The sequence below is a fragment of the Cebus imitator genome, unplaced genomic scaffold (assembly GCF_001604975.1).
Source record: "Cebus imitator isolate Cc_AM_T3 unplaced genomic scaffold, Cebus_imitator-1.0 Scaffold6, whole genome shotgun sequence".
NCBI classification, from domain to species: Eukaryota; Metazoa; Chordata; class Mammalia; order Primates; family Cebidae; genus Cebus; species Cebus imitator.
In genome coordinates, this window is record NW_016107321.1 from 7,984,796 (window position 1) to 8,002,232 (window position 17,437).

Below are 17,437 nucleotides of genomic sequence, written 5' to 3' on the forward strand. Positions count from 1 at the left end.
AACTGCGCCCTCACCGCAGAGGCTCAAAGCCCATCTTCCAGGCCCTGTTCTTCCACCACATACAGCAGGAACTCTCTTCCCTCCAGCAGCAAATCCCCAATAGAAAAACACCTGTTTTGTATATATGGCATCCTAACTACTTGGTGGCTTTCTTCAGTAAGCACTGTCGAATGACTGGTGTTGGGATGAAGAACCTAGCTCCCATCACATCTACACTACCCGGGCTCAACCTTCTCCAGACCCCAACTGGAGGTATTACACCCAACACAAGGGGTCACTCTGAGATATGATGGGTCTTGAAGCAGAGTAGCAGCCATCTGCAATTTACTCAATGGGGTTAAAATCAGAGAGGAAGAAACAAAGACCACTGACATGACACACACTGAAATGAGCAGGACAGAAAACCACTCTGCTAGAACAATCTCTCAGGCATCAAACCTTCCTTAGGAATCTAAAAGGATCATTAAAACCACAGCCCTGTAGCTGTCTGCAGGCTTCATTCTCAGAGCACCTGAGCACTGGGATTCTAGTAGAAACTATGAAAGCCTTGGTGAACGAGCCCACCTCAGAGCTAACCATGGGTGGCAGATATACAGCTAAAACACACAGACATTTTTGCATCAGGCTGAACAGATTTCACTGGCCAGAGTCTACGATTCTGTGAATTCTTTATTTGTAGTTTGGAAATGTTTGTGAAATGCCATGTAGGATGGGTTCACACCCTGGGAAAACCTAGGGCATATATTCTAACGGAGCATCAGACAAGTGAGGTTCAGGAGGGGATAAGAGAACTGGAGAAAACAGAACAGGGCAGGAGGCGGTGGGAGTGTGCTATTTTACTTGAGTAAGTAAGAGTGACGGCTCAAGGAACTGAGATAGCAAGCCCTGTAAGACCTGGCCAAAAGCCTTCCCAGCAGGAGGAAAAGGAAATGCAAAGTTCAGAAAGGCTGAAAAATGCTGAGAAAGGCTAAAAGGCTGAGAAAAAAAAATACTTAAAGGCTGAGAGATAGAGAAGGACCAGGTTGTGGTCCAGGTGGAGGGAAAGAAGGAGCTACCAGGTATCGAGACAGGAAAACTACGAGAGGCGACACTTAAGAGGGAAGCTTTTATACAATAAACACTTTGAAACTGTCAAGAACTATTCTGTGTTCCCTACAAGGTGTTAGCAACCAAAAAGTTCTGCCTCCAAAATTTTAGAACTCAGAAATCAAATTTGCAGCCTCTCTTGCAGCCTGTGTACATTCAGGTGACTTAAATTCTTTGTTAGATCATAGCAGAGTTTGATTTGGAAGCAAGCACAACGCATGATGCTTCTTGCCAGACCCTGGTGGCATCTGCAGCAGTGGTGACTTCCCACTCAGAGCTGGAATCCCTCCTGGAGCCTCATGCCTCATCCTCTGCTATGTATTTATCACTCTCATGGCCTGCTGCACATGTGCAGTGAAGCATCCCTTAACTGCCATTCTTGGAAGTGTGCTGTGATACAGCAGATGCCATGAAGACTACGGGCCGGTGATGTTACTAAGTTAGTACTCTTCCCATCCTTTTATTTTGAAGCCAAGGAGGAAGAATGGGTCAGAACTCAGCCAGAGACACTATTAGAGAAAGAAGAGATTAGCTCTCCCTGGCAGCTGAAGGGAATTCTAGTCTTTCTTCCTCTCCCCAACTGCTATGGTTTGAATGTATCCCCTAAATTTCATGTGTTGGAAATTCAATCCCCAAATACACATGTTGACCAGAGGTAAGGACTTCAGGAAATAATTCGATAAGGTCATCAGAATGAGGTCCCCTACAGTGGGACTTGCGGTTTTCTAAGAGAAAGAGAGATCTGAGGCAGCATGCTCCTACTGTCTCACCTTGTGATGCCTTCCACCATGCTGTGAAGGAGCAAGAGGGCCTTCACCAGAGGCCAACACCATGCCTTTGGACTTCTCAGCCTTCAGAACTATAAGAAATAAATTTCTTTTCTTTATAAATTACCCAGGCTATGATACACTTTTATAGCAACAGAAAACAAACTAAGACACTAACCATTAAATTTTGGTCAATTACTAAAGAGTAAGTTCTTATCTCCATGACCCCTAACGAATGGCACAGGACCCATAAGTATGAGAAACGAAGATAGGTTCTATTTCTCCATGAAGCCCAGGACACCGAACAGAACCTCCAAAGACGTAAATGCTTAAGATATCTAGAAAACAGGCCTGGTGTGGTGGCTCGAGCCTATAATCCCAGCACTCTGGGAGGCTGAGGCAGGCGGATCATGAGGTCAGGAGATCGAGACCATTCTGGCCAACATAGTGAAATCCCATCTCTACTAAAAATACAAAAATTAGCTGGGCATGGTGGTGCGCACCTGTAATCCCAGCTACTAGGGAGGCTGAGGCAGAAGAATCACTTGAACCAGAGAGCTGGAGGTTGCAGTGAGCTGAGATCATGCCACCACACTCCAGCCTGGGAGACAGAGCAAGACTTTGTCTCAAAAAAAAAAAAAAAAGATACCTAGAAAATGACTGTTGGGATACCTGACGATCCTACTGGAAATCTCAAGGTAATATAACTGAAGAAAAGGGAAGCCTCCTTGTTGGCTGACCCTTCTAAGGAAGCATCTGAGGTCAAAGATCCCATAGGCCAACAAGTACTCTGGCCTTTTTCTTTTCCCAGTTCTCTTTGGAAACAATGATTATGCTACTGATTAAAAAGAAACATCTAATCCTTACTTATAGTATTTTAAGAGCTGCTGCTTTCAGGTATGCTCTCACTATCTTTGGTGGCTCATACTGGAAAACCATCCCTGCAAGGCTGTCTTTTCTGCGGTGCATCTCAGACTGAAGCTCTCTTCCAAAAGACATTTGTCTCCAGCTCTCTTGAGGACTGGCTACTACAACTATCCAAGTGAGGCTGGTTATGCCATTAAGTAAAAGTTAATTACCTCAGCAATGGTTTCTGCATTTTAATTCTAATACCTGTGTAGTTTTGCTATTAACATTAGTCTGACTTTGTTTCTGAATGTTTGGTGTTTTTTTGTTTGAGACAGAGTCTCACTCTGTCGCCAGACTGGAACGATCTCAGCTCACTGCCTCCTGGGTTCAAGCAATTCTCCTGTCTCAGCCTCCCGAGTAGCTGGGACCACAGGCATGTGCTACCATACCTGGCTAAATTTTTTTTTTTTGGAGCGACGGGGTTTCACCGTATTAGCCAGGATGGTCTCGATCTCCTGACCTCGTGATCCGCCTGCCTCGGCCTCCCAAAGTGCTGCTGGGATTACAGGCATGAGCCACTGTGCAAGGCGTGTTTGGTATTTTATAGAACTTGGATCCCTGCCTTTGTCTAACCCTGAAGAGCCAATTCTACTGGTTGCTTTCCTTGGTAGTTACTTAAAAAAAAAAAAAATGCTCTTACCAAGTCAATATCAATAAAGGGAGATGAATTTGGCTCATTCTTTGGAATACAGTCTGCTTTCTAAATTAAACACACTTCTCCGTAAGAATTGGGAAGCTGAGTAACTCCTACTGTTTATCTAGTGACCAAAATTTTGGACTGGGGGTAACTAAGTAGGCAAGGGATGTTTGTGTTATACGTACACACTACCCACCCTCAGATCTCAAATCCAGAACGTCCTGAACATTTCTAAACTTGACTCCCACTGCAGAGTTGCTCCTGAGGCCTCAAGCCGGGATTGGGCAAGGCTCCCTGGCTCTGCGGAAGGGCCCACAGGCCACTCTGAGAAGTGAGGCTGCTGCTACTTTGTAATCCCCACTACTTCCCTAATGCTCCTGCCCATCTTCCTTCTCTGCACCCTCTCAGCTTAAGAGTTTTCTTAGTTTCATTCACAACTACATATTTAACTTTTAAAGTTCCTTTTCAAAACTATAACAAGGGTAAATAGGCCGGGGGTGGTGGCTCAAGCCTGTAATCCCAGCACTTTGGGAGGCCGAGGCGGGTGGATCACAAGGTCAAGAGATCGAGACCATCCTGGTCAGCACGGTGAAACCCCGTCTCTACTAAAAATGCAAAAAATTAGCTGGGCATGGTGGCGCGTGCCTGTAATCCCAGCTACTCAGGAGGCTGAGGCAGGAGAATTGCCTGAACCCAGGAGGCAGAGGTTGCGGTGAGCCGAGATCGCGCCATTGCACTCCAGCCTGGGTAACATGAGCGAAACTCCGTCCCAAAAAAAAAAAAAAAAAAAGGCTAAATAGCTTTAATACATTTGTTGGATATAAAAATAATCAAACTGCCATAAAGAATTTAACCATTGGCTGGCTATTAACATAAAAAACTTTTTACCTTTAGAAAACAAATCTGTTTTAAAATACAAAACAAAGAAAGCTATCTAGCCTCCCTGATGGGAGTTAGAGTTCAAGTAATGCATAGAACATAAATCTTGAAATTTATTTCTCTGGACTTAATACAATTTGTCCCAATTTTCTACAATATATACTTATTTTCAGAACTACTTAGAAAGTAGTAACATCTTAAAAATGAGTAATTGCTAGATCTCTCTATGCTTCCTTTTGTGATTCCAAGTATGTCAACCTTAAGATTTTCTACATATCAAAAAGGACAGCTGCATTCTACACATCTAACACACACCAGATTCTCTCAGAAGAAAGACATTATCTGAGAATGCATTCATTTTAAAAACAAAATTAAGAATTCGAAAATAATTTATTAGACTGATTCCCACAAGTTAATAATCTTTGAAGAAGAAAGAAACACCTCTCTTTTAAAAAAGAATTTTAAAGAATCTGGGTCAGTGGTTACATTAATACAATTTGTCAAGCATTGGCCCATGCATTTCACAAAACTGTTGAAACAGCAAGACTCTAAAATCTAATACTGAGGCCGGGTACAGTGGCTCATGCTGTAATCCTAGCTAGAGAGGCCAAGGTAAGCAGATAGCTTGAGCCCCAAAGTTCAAGACCAGGCTGGGCTACATGGCAAAACCCCGTCTGTACAAAAACATTAAAAATTAGCTGAGTATGGTGGCAGGCACCTGTAGTCCCAGCTACTCAGGAGGCTGAGGTGGGAGAATCACCTGCGCCAGGGAAGTCAAGGCTGCAGTGAGCCATGATCATGCTACTGCACTGCAGCCTGGAGAACATAGCAGGAACCCATTTCAAAAAAAAAAAAAAAAATCTAATATCGAAACGAAAAGACATTAACTATTCCTTTAAAGGGGAAATCCAAGTTGAGGTCTTTTAGTCCAACCCCCTTATCTGGCAGAGGAGCACAGTGAGGTCCAGATTTTCCCAGTATCACACACAGATTAGACATTAACAGGCAGGGACTCAACCATCCCAGCTTCTGGTTCTGGGCCCATTTCATTCGTTTAGGTCAGTGGTGAGTTTCTGATTTACCAAGTGGGCCAAGAACCAGCATGACTACCAAGCCTCCACACGGTGTGAGCTGCTCCTGCTTGCTGGCGAGGCCTCCCTCTAATAACCTGACCCACAGGGCAGTCACAGGAGATTAGGACCTTCACAGTCAGGTGTCACTGATCTGGGCATCCTTGGGCATCCGTGGGGTAATTTTCTTAATGCCCTGGGAGACTCTAACATTCAGCAAAGTCTGAGAACCACTTGTCTAAGACATGTCACTTAATCGCTCTAACTTTCCATTTATCTTGTGGGATTTCCATTGCCATTTCGTGTTTGTTTTTCAAGGAGCACTGAAGGGATATGGTTGGTTGATTTTACTGATGTTGACTGTTAGCTTTATTTGAATTATTAACATTTTAACATAAACATCATGCTTAATGTTTCTTTGGTGAAAGCAAATAAGTCACACTTATTTAAAATATACTTAAATAATTCTATGCTACCTAAAGCACACACTTGTTTGAGACCAACCTGGACAACATCGTGAGATCTCATCTCTACAAAAAAAAATGTAAAAATTAGCTTGGTGTGGTGGCACATGCCTGTGGTCCCAACCACTTGGCAGGCTGAGGTGAGAGGACTACTTGGGCCCAGGAGGTCAAGGCTGCAGTGAGCCATGTTCATGCCACTGCACTCCAGCCTGGGCAACAGAGCAAGACCTTGTCTCTAACAAATAAAAATAAAACATATATTTCAGATTTACATCTCAAAAATAAAAATATAATAGAAAACGTTACAGATATTTTAGGCTGAAAGTCTATATATGTAAAACACATAGTGGAACTCATGCGTACATGACAAAACAGTATAAACCACCAGCAGAGAACAGGCGCTATATGCTGTTTCATGTAAAATCTGATCTTCTCTTTTAGGAAAAAGGCTAAAGATTTAAAAATCTGTATTTAACTTGATATGTGATCTCTTCTAATATACAGTTCTACTAAGAATGTCACAATTCAAATATGTTTAAACCCAAATACAATATAAAAAGTAAACAAAAGAAGTTAGGTATCGTAGAAATTTAAATTTTAAAGAGCAAATACAAATTAACATATCTACAAATCTTTTCAAAAATATTTTCTTGGTACAAAACTCCATCTACAGGGAGCTTTGGCATCACAGCCAATAGCATCTGCTATCTACTTGGAAGCAGAAATGTGAGGTATAAATGTATTTTGCTGATAAACCTTAAATACCTTCATGTTCACTGCTGAAGAACAACTCAGGAAACCACGACAAAATGTGCCCAACAAAAGGCCATTATTTATAAAAATCTGCAATCTGCTGAAGGGCCTCCACACATTTCAGGTGTGCAAGCACATCAACTGGGCTCCAAGTCTCTTAGTACAGAACACGAATGTATAAAAATGTCGTAAATAACATCGTGAAATCTCACAGCATTTCACAATTTTACTGGCCAAAATGTTCATGTATATCTACACATACATGAAATATGTTTAGCATACAAATTAATATACATGTGCACATATATTTCATTACACGAGAACGCCACTGTCACATGAATGTTCTGTTTTGCATACACGTGTGCAAGCACACGTGCACACACAGATACAGATGGGTATCTTTAAGTGAATATAGAGACTATCAAAAAACTAAGAGTCTGAATGTTGAGCAGGCACTAGGTACCCATTCCTCTCCATTACGCTAAGTTAAGTTATCCTTTCTCATCCTGGACATACTATCACAGTCATCAAAAACAGGAAGTCTAAGCTCTTTTTTAGATAAAACAAAAATTAGGCCCTAACTATTGGATTCACACATTTAGGATTCAAAGATTCAATCATGATAAACATTACATGAAAAAAACACCCTGGAATTTTTAAGTCTTAAACCAGTCTTCCTCTCCCCATTCATCCTTACTTTTCAGAGCTATCATGCAAACTATATCAAAACATGACTTTAATTACATTTCAAAGAAACACATTATTTTTTCCAGATCAACAATATAAATTAACACAGGTGGAAACCCTAGAAATTGCCTGGCTGCCTTAATAACCCCAAAGGAAACATTCATTTTAGCCAAACAATTGTAATGTTTGTCTCCTTTTTAGAAACATCTGCTGCCAAAATAAACATTTGCATTGGAAGAAGTGTTTTGGCTGTTAAGATGGTACCAAATAAAATGCTTATGTTCTGAAACAAATATTTTACTCAAAAAACACGCAGCAAAATTAGAATACCAATTACTTTTTCAAGCCCTCTTCAAGAAAACCTGTTTTAAATTGTTTTTACTTCAGTGTGAAGTAGTAAGTTCAGATGAATCACCTTAACAAAAATAGTTTCTATTTAATTTTGTCATTTTCTATTTCAAAACAATGATCATATTCTATGATCCTGCTATAAAGTCTTTCACAATACAGATATGTCTTGAAAAACTAAAAAAAATCATGTTTCCCATCATAAAAGCACTCGTGAACTTAAATCTCTCATTTTGCTTTTTTTCCTTTTTCCATTTTATAATTCCAACAGGTATCATATTATCAAACATCTACAAGAACAGTTAAAATAGCAATTCAATTACCAAAAAACTCAGGAAAAAATCTCAGTCTACATGATCGAAATCTGCTTGACACAAATAAATAACTTGGCTTCTGTACCTATTTCTCCTGGGTGCTATTTTATATGAAAATCTTATTTAAAACAAGTTGGCAAAGGCCTACATGTACATTTATGATCACAAAGGGCAAGAAAAAAGAAACAAAACCCACATTCTTGATCCAGCAAAGATTATATTGGTGTCTTTAAGGCTGTTGTTTTTTTTAATCTGAAAAACTCAGAGTCAGATTCTACTAACCTTACAAATTATGCATCTTCTGTGTAGCTCTCTAATAGATGAAATCAACCAATGTACTCTGTTAACCAACCCCAGGTCTGAATTCCAGAAGCCTAGAGGCAGAACATTCTTCACAGAGGCATAGAAAATTCATTTCCCCCCTGAACTCAATAAAAACCCAAGTAGACTAAGTTTTTAGGGCACCGTGCAAAACTAATCTGTTTAGCCCTGTATTTGCCTGATGATATGGGAGAATCGGCAAGTCAAAGACCACAAATATAGTTCCAGTTAATAAAGACTAAAATGATGTACTATTATTATGTCATGCTTCAAAGATCCAGTCATGAGTATATCTCAAAAACCAAATTATCACCATACAAATCAAAGATCACCAGGGTAATACTAAAATCAAACAGTCAGTAGCCAGTTCCTTCAGACTCTCAGAGACAAAAAATAAACAGTGGTACTCTCCATGTTAAATTTCACATCAACACTGAGTTCTTTCTAACAAAATACTCATTTAAAATTCTTATCACAGGAGCAGAATGCCAGCCAGGAATCAAACTGTGACCCCTGAGCCAAAGACAACTTACCACTCAGCTGGTAAGTGGGCAACTCAATTTACAAACTTGAATTCCTGCATTTTAATCCTGTGCAGAAATATATGAGCAATATTAAATGAACTGGATTCAGCTCATTAGAGGTTCACAAACCAAACACAGAAAGCTCTGGAAGCCATCCAAAGCAAAGTCATGCCTAGGTGGTGATGTCCACTCAATAAATACTCAATGTCATAATTATCTTTCAACTTTTTCCCTGAAGAATATTATTAGCCACAACTATAACAATGCTTAGCCAATTACATTAATCCTAGGGGAAGATGGATAGGACCAGCAGCCAATCACAGTGCCAGGACCTCGTTTGTGGACAAATTTATAATTATCCAAAATTCGAAAACAAAGCAACTCACTGAAAATTCCTCACCAAAGAACACAGACTCAAGCTAACAAAATGATTGCATGTGCTCTAATAACCCTTGCTCCAAACCTTCACTATTTTTTTTTCCATTTCAAAAACTATTAAGAACTATTCACATGACCTTGGTATTATGAAAGCTGTATGCCTTCTTTAAAATGTTATACACATTCAAAAGTGCATTCCGTATTTTTAGACTTTTAAATTTTAAAACAAGATACTATATTTCAAAGCTGTATTATAACTAAATGAAAAGGTAAAAAGGCAGTATTTTTATTATTTAGACCCATGACTTTGATTAACTCATTATGAAAGTTTGACACTTCTGCAGCCAAGATATTCAATTTCTTACCAGATATACTATTTTCCTTTCATTATCAGAAAGATCTGTGCTTAATTAGAATTGGGTATTTCTTTTGGTTAGCAGTAAAATATCTAATCTAAAATCTTAATTAAAACTTTGCTGAAATACTTGATGGGCAATCTACATCAATTTGTTCCTTCAAATAAATCTAAGAGTCATTGGATTTAAAAAGTGTAGAAGAGTCAAAGGGATTAAATAAATGGAAGAAGCTAAGAAAATTGAGATTACTCTATATACTTGTGTATGTCCTCTACTTTTAGCTTTACACATCTGGGAAAGAAAATAATGAAAAACATTTCCTAGGTAATCACTGTTTCACACACACTTTGGGACTGGAAAGTAAGCCAACATCAAGAACTTCTAGTAAGACTTAACTCCTTCAGAGACCACGGAGATCAGCTGCTTGGCATGAATAGTGCCTTTTGAAACTGACTTTTTAATCTCAGATCAGGGAAACATGGTGAAAAGCAAGATATGGAGACCACGAGTGGCGAGCATCCATTTCTCTCCACCGGTCCCACTGCTGCTTACCACCTTCCCATCTCTGCTCTCTTCCTGTGGCCACAGCATCATCCACAACTATTAGATCCCACATAAAATCAGCTACAGAGTGCAATGTGGACTTGAGGAGCTATCTGCCTGGGCCTTCTTCCTCTCAATTAAAGGTGAAGTTTCTCTAAAACTAAAACGAAGGAGCGAAAATTGCAACTCTTTCACCTTACTTTTCATCATTTACAAATTATCTGCCTCTCACAATTAGCAGCCACAACTAAAGATTTTTACTCTAGGCAGCAAAACAGTCCTGGAAAAAAGGAATAATGTGGAAAACATTAAGAGTACAATTAAGTATGCAACTGACTGCTAGAATTCTGAGTGGGTAACCTTCAATAATCGAGGGGTGAGGTCTTCAGACAACAGCAAAGGGTGTTCAGTCTGCATCTAGGATTCAAAGGCTGAGCTACCTCCATCTTCCCCCATAATGGCCTTAATATAAAAATATCATCCAACTGGGAGCAAAATAAAGACGAAAGACAGCATCTTATTGCTTATTTTAGAAATAAAAGACTTATCTGATTTCTTTTTTGTAGGGTCTCAATACACTGCCTATGCTGGACTCAAATTCCTGGGCTCAAGCGGTCCTCCCACTTCAGCCTCCTGAGTGGCTGGAACTACAGGAGGGCACCACCATGCCATGCTATTATAACATAGACTTATGCAATACTATAATTACAATAAATTTTAATAATAAATTAATAACAATGATGAAATAAATCACAATACAGATCAACAGTGTATAAAAGACTCAGAAGCAACCTACTAATGAACTGTTAATATACAGCTATGTACCATGCAAAGTATGATTCAATCATTCTCCATATCCACTTTGGAGAGAAGAGAAGTTATATCTAACTTTTCCCCCTCAACAGAAGATGTTTGGTCAGATGGAAGCACTTCCTGAGGCGGTGGCACCACCATGAGATACCCTAGCCTGGCGCAGTAAACACACATGAGCATCAGCCCGACCTACTCCCTGGGGGCTTAGGCACCGTAATAAACCTTTCTGGTGTTCCTAGTAATGAAATACCCTAACAAGTCTGAATATAATTTAGTCTTTTCCAGTTTTCATCCTTCCTCCAGCCAGCACAAAGGGGTATTCTTTCAAGTATCCAAAAGACTAGGTTTACTGCTGCTAGAAGGGGTAAATGGTCATCTAAGGTGACTCCATTTGATTCTAGAGAAAAAGGAGGAAAATACTGAGTCTTTTAAGAGCAGGACAAGTCTTTTTTAAGTAAAAACACAAAATCCATCAAGACCTAAGAACACAGATGCACATCAAATCCTCTTACATGAAATACAGAAAACTTTTTCAAAAGGTACAGAAGAAATAAATAACTTGCTAAGAAATGAAAGCAAAATAACTTTGGGAGACTAAACTTTTTTTTTTTTTTTTTTTTTTTTTTTTTAAAAACTTGATGCCATCCTCATTGGAAAAGGCCTTTAAATGACTTGAAAATTAACCTTAAGATAGCCTATTCACAGCTCAAAATTGGACACAGTCTGACAGAAATGTTAGAATGCCAAGTTCACTTCAGAGCTTACATCTATTACAATCAGCTGCAAATTTATGACACAGTGCATCTATCAAACACAACTGGGACTGCTGCCCTTCTACCAAACAGGTATTTTGTCTACTTTAGGAAGCTCACCTTTCCATCTTTAAAAGAAAGAAAAGGAAATTATACCTGTGATTACTTAAAGAAACAATAAAAATAAAAACAAAAAATCCGTGAAATGCCCCGGAAATCTCTTTAACACCAATCTTAGGCAGATAGCAAGAGGCAAAGATAAAATGATCCCAAAAAAGCAGGAGGTGGAGGGACCAGCACAAACCTGCTGCTGAGGGTACTGAATTCCTCCCATGGCCCCAGGAGTCCGACCCTGGATGCCAATCGGATACCGCTGTGGGCCTGGGGGGCCATAGGAACCTCCTGGGTACGGGCTGCTCTGCTGAGGCTGAGAGTGAGGGTTACTGCCCATGCCATACAACTGAGGTCTCTTCATCACCACTGGATCCATCGGGCTGCCCTGTGAAGACATAAAAGAAGTTGGTTTATTAATTCAGTATTTATTAATAAGACAGGAATTTCAGTTATGTTAACATACGCATTAATAACACAACTGTCCTTAAGTTTTGAAAATAATAAAAACAATGACCTGACAAATAAAAACCCAGCAAGCCATTAAGGAAAAAACCTAGTTGGATACAAGAAATTTCATGTTTTACTTTTAGAAAGATTTTAACAATTAAGAGAGCTCTGGAGTAAACAATACTAAAATAGATTTTGCACCATAAGCAGAGAGAAAACATTTGCATCGAAAATTCTATTATACATACACGAAAAGAACATGATAGTTAAGCTCACCCACCTCCTTTTAGCTTACTAGTAACAAGAGCAGAGGGTATTGACTGATTGGCATTTTCTGCCTTCAAAGTATTCTTAGAACAATGATTTCATTTTGGAACTGAGTCTGCAAGTCTTCATCAAACCTTAGTGCAACCGAGTGTTCGTTAAGAAGTGAAAAGATAGATTTTAGATAATACACATGTCCAGGGTAAAGATTTTGTTCAAAGACCAGCAGTGTGCAGGGATGAGCACCCTGACTGTGAGTCACAGCACCTCTCCCCATGTAAGTCAGCATCTTACCAAACACAACCAGCTCACAAGTAGACTTTGAATTTTATTTTTGGTTTGGTGAGTCAGGCCCTGGACTGCAGGGCCAAGGTCATATGGAAGGGCCAGGAGTGGAGCCTCAGCCCATTACATCCAAGAGTGCCAAAGGAACAAAGCAATGAGGAGGAAGGCCCTTATCCGGTGCTACAGCAGCAGGCAGCCTTCACCCAACAGCTCCTTCCTTCCCTCCTCTGCCCTTCCAAAACCACATATTGATCCCTACTGTGTACCAGATGCTACGTTCACACTGAGGAAAGTACATGGGGACTTTCAGGAAGGCCTATGAAATAGCAGGATAAGTTCAAGACCATCCTGGCAAGATCACAAGACCCTGTCTCTACAAAAAAACAAAAATTTAGCCAGGTGTGGTGGCAGGCTCAAGATCACTTGAGCCCAGGAGTTTGAGAACAGCCTGGCCAACATGGTGAAACCCCATCTCTACTAAAAGTATAAAAATTAGTTGGGCATGGTGGCACATGCCTGAAATCCCACCTACTCGGGAGGCTGAGGCAAGAGAATCGATAGAACCCACAGGACAGAGGCTGCAGTGAGCCGAGATTACGCCACTGCACTCCAGCCTGGGTGACAGAATGAGACTGTCTCAAAAAAAGAAAAAAAAAAAATCAGGATAAAGGGGAATAACACGTTCAAGGTGGGAAGGAACAGCACATACAGTACCACAGGGCAGAAGAAACAGCACAAGAAAAGGCACCGGCTCAAGGCAGATGAACTGCCTGTTGTGCATCAGGAAATAAAAAAACTTCTGGATCCAAGTGAAGCATGAATCTGCAGAGAAGATGCTGAAACAGGCAGAAGCCAGAACATGGGTGCGCCCTGCAGGGCACCCTACAGGCGCAGAATGCCTCTGACAGAAGAACACAGGACTGCTTCCTTGAGCACCCGACCTGGCTGGAAGCAGGTCAGGTTGCCGTGGCAGGCAGGTGAGGCTGAGGTCCTGAACTGGCAGCAGTGATGGGAGGAAGCAAGCCCAGCTCCAAGTCACAGGAGGGAAATGCGGCAGGATTTGGAGACCAAAGCAGTGATGGAAGCCAGCAGCCAAGTGAGATGGAGCGTGCAGAGGGAGAAGCCAATCACCGTCTCCCCAGGAGCGGGAGCCTTCAGCAGTCTACACAGGGAACTTGAGGCTGTGATATGAAATCCAGGTGAAAATACCCAGAAGGAAGATACACAATGAGTTGCAGCTTGGGGAGGAAGGGCTGACCTAGAAAAATCAGTAGAGAAGTCAGCAGAGAGGACATCTGCACCCAGAGGGCAGAGTTTTTCTCTGTTTTATTCACTATTATATCTCCGGGGCGTAAGTTCAACAGTGTAACCAGCACATTAATTGATGAATTAATCAATAGGAAGCAATAAAACCCATGAACTTTATTTAGGAGGAATATGTGAAAGGAAAACAATGGGTATGAACAGAATCCTAGAGAATATCACCGCTTAAGGGAAACAGGAAAATGAGCCCACAGACAAGCTGGAAGAATGGTCAGAAAATGTAGTTAGAGACTCTGGAGAGTGTGGTATTATGAGGGGAGGGAGTCAGGTGTAGCAACAAACAGGCATGCCAAATGCAGCCCAGGAATGGTCAGGTGAAGGGTAAAGGCTTCTGCTATACTTGACAAGGAGGCCACTGACGTACTTGACAAGGAGGCCACTGACGTGCTTGGCAAGGACAGTCTCGTGGCAGAGGTGACGGCTGACGCTAGGATGGAGGAGAGCTGAAAAGGGAAGGCAGGCATGCAGACCCTGAGAACTGCTAGTCCTCCCTTCCACTGGCACTCCCACTCCAAGGTTGCAGGGGTCCCTCCCCTTCTCTTCCTTCCTCAGTACTCTGATGCTCACTTTATGGATCTGGTGAATCCATTGGCCACACATTTACTAAGCACCTACATGTGCGTTGTGCCTGCATTGGAAGCAGAAGGATGAACAAGCCTCCATGTCCTGGAGATTCACTGAAGGAGACAGACTAAACAGGTCACAGTGCAACACGGCAGACATCCTGAAGGGACAAGGCACCAAGGCACAGCAAGAAGAGAGTGTCTCACTGGGTGTGCCATGAGTTTTAACAAAGGCCTCCTATAGGAATTACCTGAGCTCAGTCCCGAGGCACTCACCAGAATGTGCCGGGAACCCATCTCACCTAAATGAAGCTCTGTGGGGGACGTGAGAGGAAAGAGGGTGCTTTGCCCCTGGCCCCACAGCCTACAAAGAATTGATCTGCTCAAAACTCACCGAGTGATGCAATTTTAAACTGTTACTACTTTCACCAGTCAAGATAGTGTTTGGACTTAAAATAACAGTATATTTTTTTGCCCAAATAATACACTGATTTTATACAACCTGAGCTGCCTTCATAATTAAGTGTACAAACATAGATGTTGGTATATTTGTAATAATACTAAAATCTAGGGCAAAGAATTCATTTTCTCACAATTATTTAAATTAGAATGTATGCCCGATAAAAATAAAATGTGATTATTTTCTAGATTTTCTTGCAAAAGATAAAACTTTTTTATGGAAGTATGAAAATCAATGCTGAGCTGGTGATTTCGAAATCAGCCAAGTGAATGAAGGGCCTACGGAGAGGCTGAGTAAATCAAATTTCAGGCTAAATTTCCAATACGGGGCCCTGAGGCAGTCGTATCTTCACATTCAATCTAGACAGCCCAGGGCAGAGGAAAGGTCTACTTATTTCACTTCAAATAGTACAGGACCAAAACTGCCTTAATTAAAGCAGAAATGTTAAACGGGAAAATGATTGAAATGTCTATGTTTTAATGCTATAGATAACAGTGCGGCAAATTCATCTTATCAGTGACTAAAATTGTTTTGTAATATCTGTCTCATCACTGCCATCAACTCTCACAGTCCTACTTAAAATTCAGTTAATTTGCACCATGTCAAAAATGTTAGCTTAACCCTGAGATTTCTGAAAATCGAAAGCATGAAATACACAGATTATCTGAACCTCTCAAAATGTACCAAATATCTTTCAGTGAGACTTCAGATAGAAAAACAGATATTCGTACAGTGCAAATTATTTAATTTTAACTTCTCCTTATGGTCTATTATTAAATATTCGTCCAGAGTCCAAATCCACCCTGCTGTGTACTCTCACTATTTTGAGTATTAAATATGTATGACTGAGGGTCTCAACCCCTGCTTCTCACTACTAGTCCCTGAAAGAAACCAAAAATCGGCCAGGAGCGGTGGCTCACGCCTGTAATCCCAGCACTTTGGGAAGCCAAGGTGGGTAGATTGCCTGAGTTCAGTAATTTAAGACCAGCCTAGGCAACATGGTGAAAGCCCATCTCTACTAAAATACAAAAATTTAGCTAGACCTGGTGGCAGGCACCTGTAATCCCAGCTACTCAGGAGGCTGATGCAGGAGAATTGCTTGAACCCGGAAGGTGGAGGTTGCAGTGACCTGAGATAACACCACTGCACTCCAGCTTGGGCAACAGAGCGAGACTCTGTTTCAAATAAAAAAAATAAATAAATAAAATCTAGGACTTCCGGAGAAGAGAAAGGCCAACCTGCTTCTCATATTCATATCTAACCTGAAGTAATTTTATGTTTTTTGTTTTGTTTTGTTTTTTGAGACAGGGTCTTGCTCTGTCACCCAGGCTGGTATGCAGTGGCATGATCTCGGCTCACTGCAGCCTCCACCTCCTGGGTTCAAGTGTTTCTTGTGTCTCAGCCTGAGTAGCTTGGATTATGGGTACACACCACCATGCCCGGCTTACTTTTGTATTTTTTGAAGAGACAGGATTTTGCCATGTTGGCCAGGCTGGTCTCGAACTCCTGACCTCAACTGATTCACCCACCTCGGCCTCCCAAAATGCTGGGATTACAGGCGTGAGCCACCCCACCTGGCCAATTTTATGTTTTTTAACATCTATCCGGGTTGACCATTTTCATTTCTCACATAAAGTTTATGCTCTACCAGGGTTATCATCCACATTAAAAATAGTCCTCAACAACTTCTCTAATAGGTTGTCCTGTTTTTCTTTTAGACGGCATTCCACAACTGCTGCAGCTTGAGTTTCAACTCCGCAGAATAAGACAAGTGCTGCTAAGGCCACAGTATATACATCACCATTTTCAAAGAGCTCTTAACCTAACCAGTCTGGGTTTAGTTACTTGGCTTCTAATGCAATTTTATTACTTGATGAGACTTTCTTCCTCCTTATTCAAGTAAGCTTTTGGATGTACACGTAGGTAGGAGTTACTGCCTCTCTCTCTCTCACCCACATACACCCTTGCCAGGATCTCCTTTGGGGAAACCGCCACAGCAACCTCAAGTTTCAACCTCCAGTAACCTCAAGTTTCCCATCTCCGGGACTATTAACTAAGGAAGAAATACACCGTCTATTTTTAAGACATGTTTGTATATAGATTCTTCTAAGCATACTGGGTAGCACAATTCAGCTATACTACATGTTAAACAGGCTTTCAGAGGTTGGCCTGGGAATCCAACTGTCCTTTTTAAGATGATCCAAGTTAAAGAACAATTTGCTCATGTACTTTTAGTATGTTTTAGATGTATTTTATCCTTTTTATATTTAGATACTCCATTATCACACTTTCAGAGTATCCTTACACATGTATTTATAGTAAAAGATATCTGTGTAATTGTATTTGCTCCTAAATATCAAATTAAGGACATAGTTTCTTA

The 17,437-nt window shown here is 40.8% G+C and overlaps 1 protein-coding gene across 8 annotated transcripts in view; it reads right to left on the bottom strand.

The window, feature by feature from the left end:
• ARID1B (AT-rich interaction domain 1B) overlaps nt 1-17,437 on the bottom strand; it is a 441,201-nt gene that overhangs the window by 377,875 nt on the left and 45,889 nt on the right. For all 8 annotated transcript variants that reach the window (XM_017537335.2, XM_017537381.2, XM_017537389.2 and 5 more), the window contains exon 2: nt 11,906-12,100. In XM_017537335.2, coding sequence (XP_017392824.2) covers nt 11,906-12,100 — 195 coding nt within the window. The remainder of the gene's footprint in view (nt 1-11,905; nt 12,101-17,437) is intronic.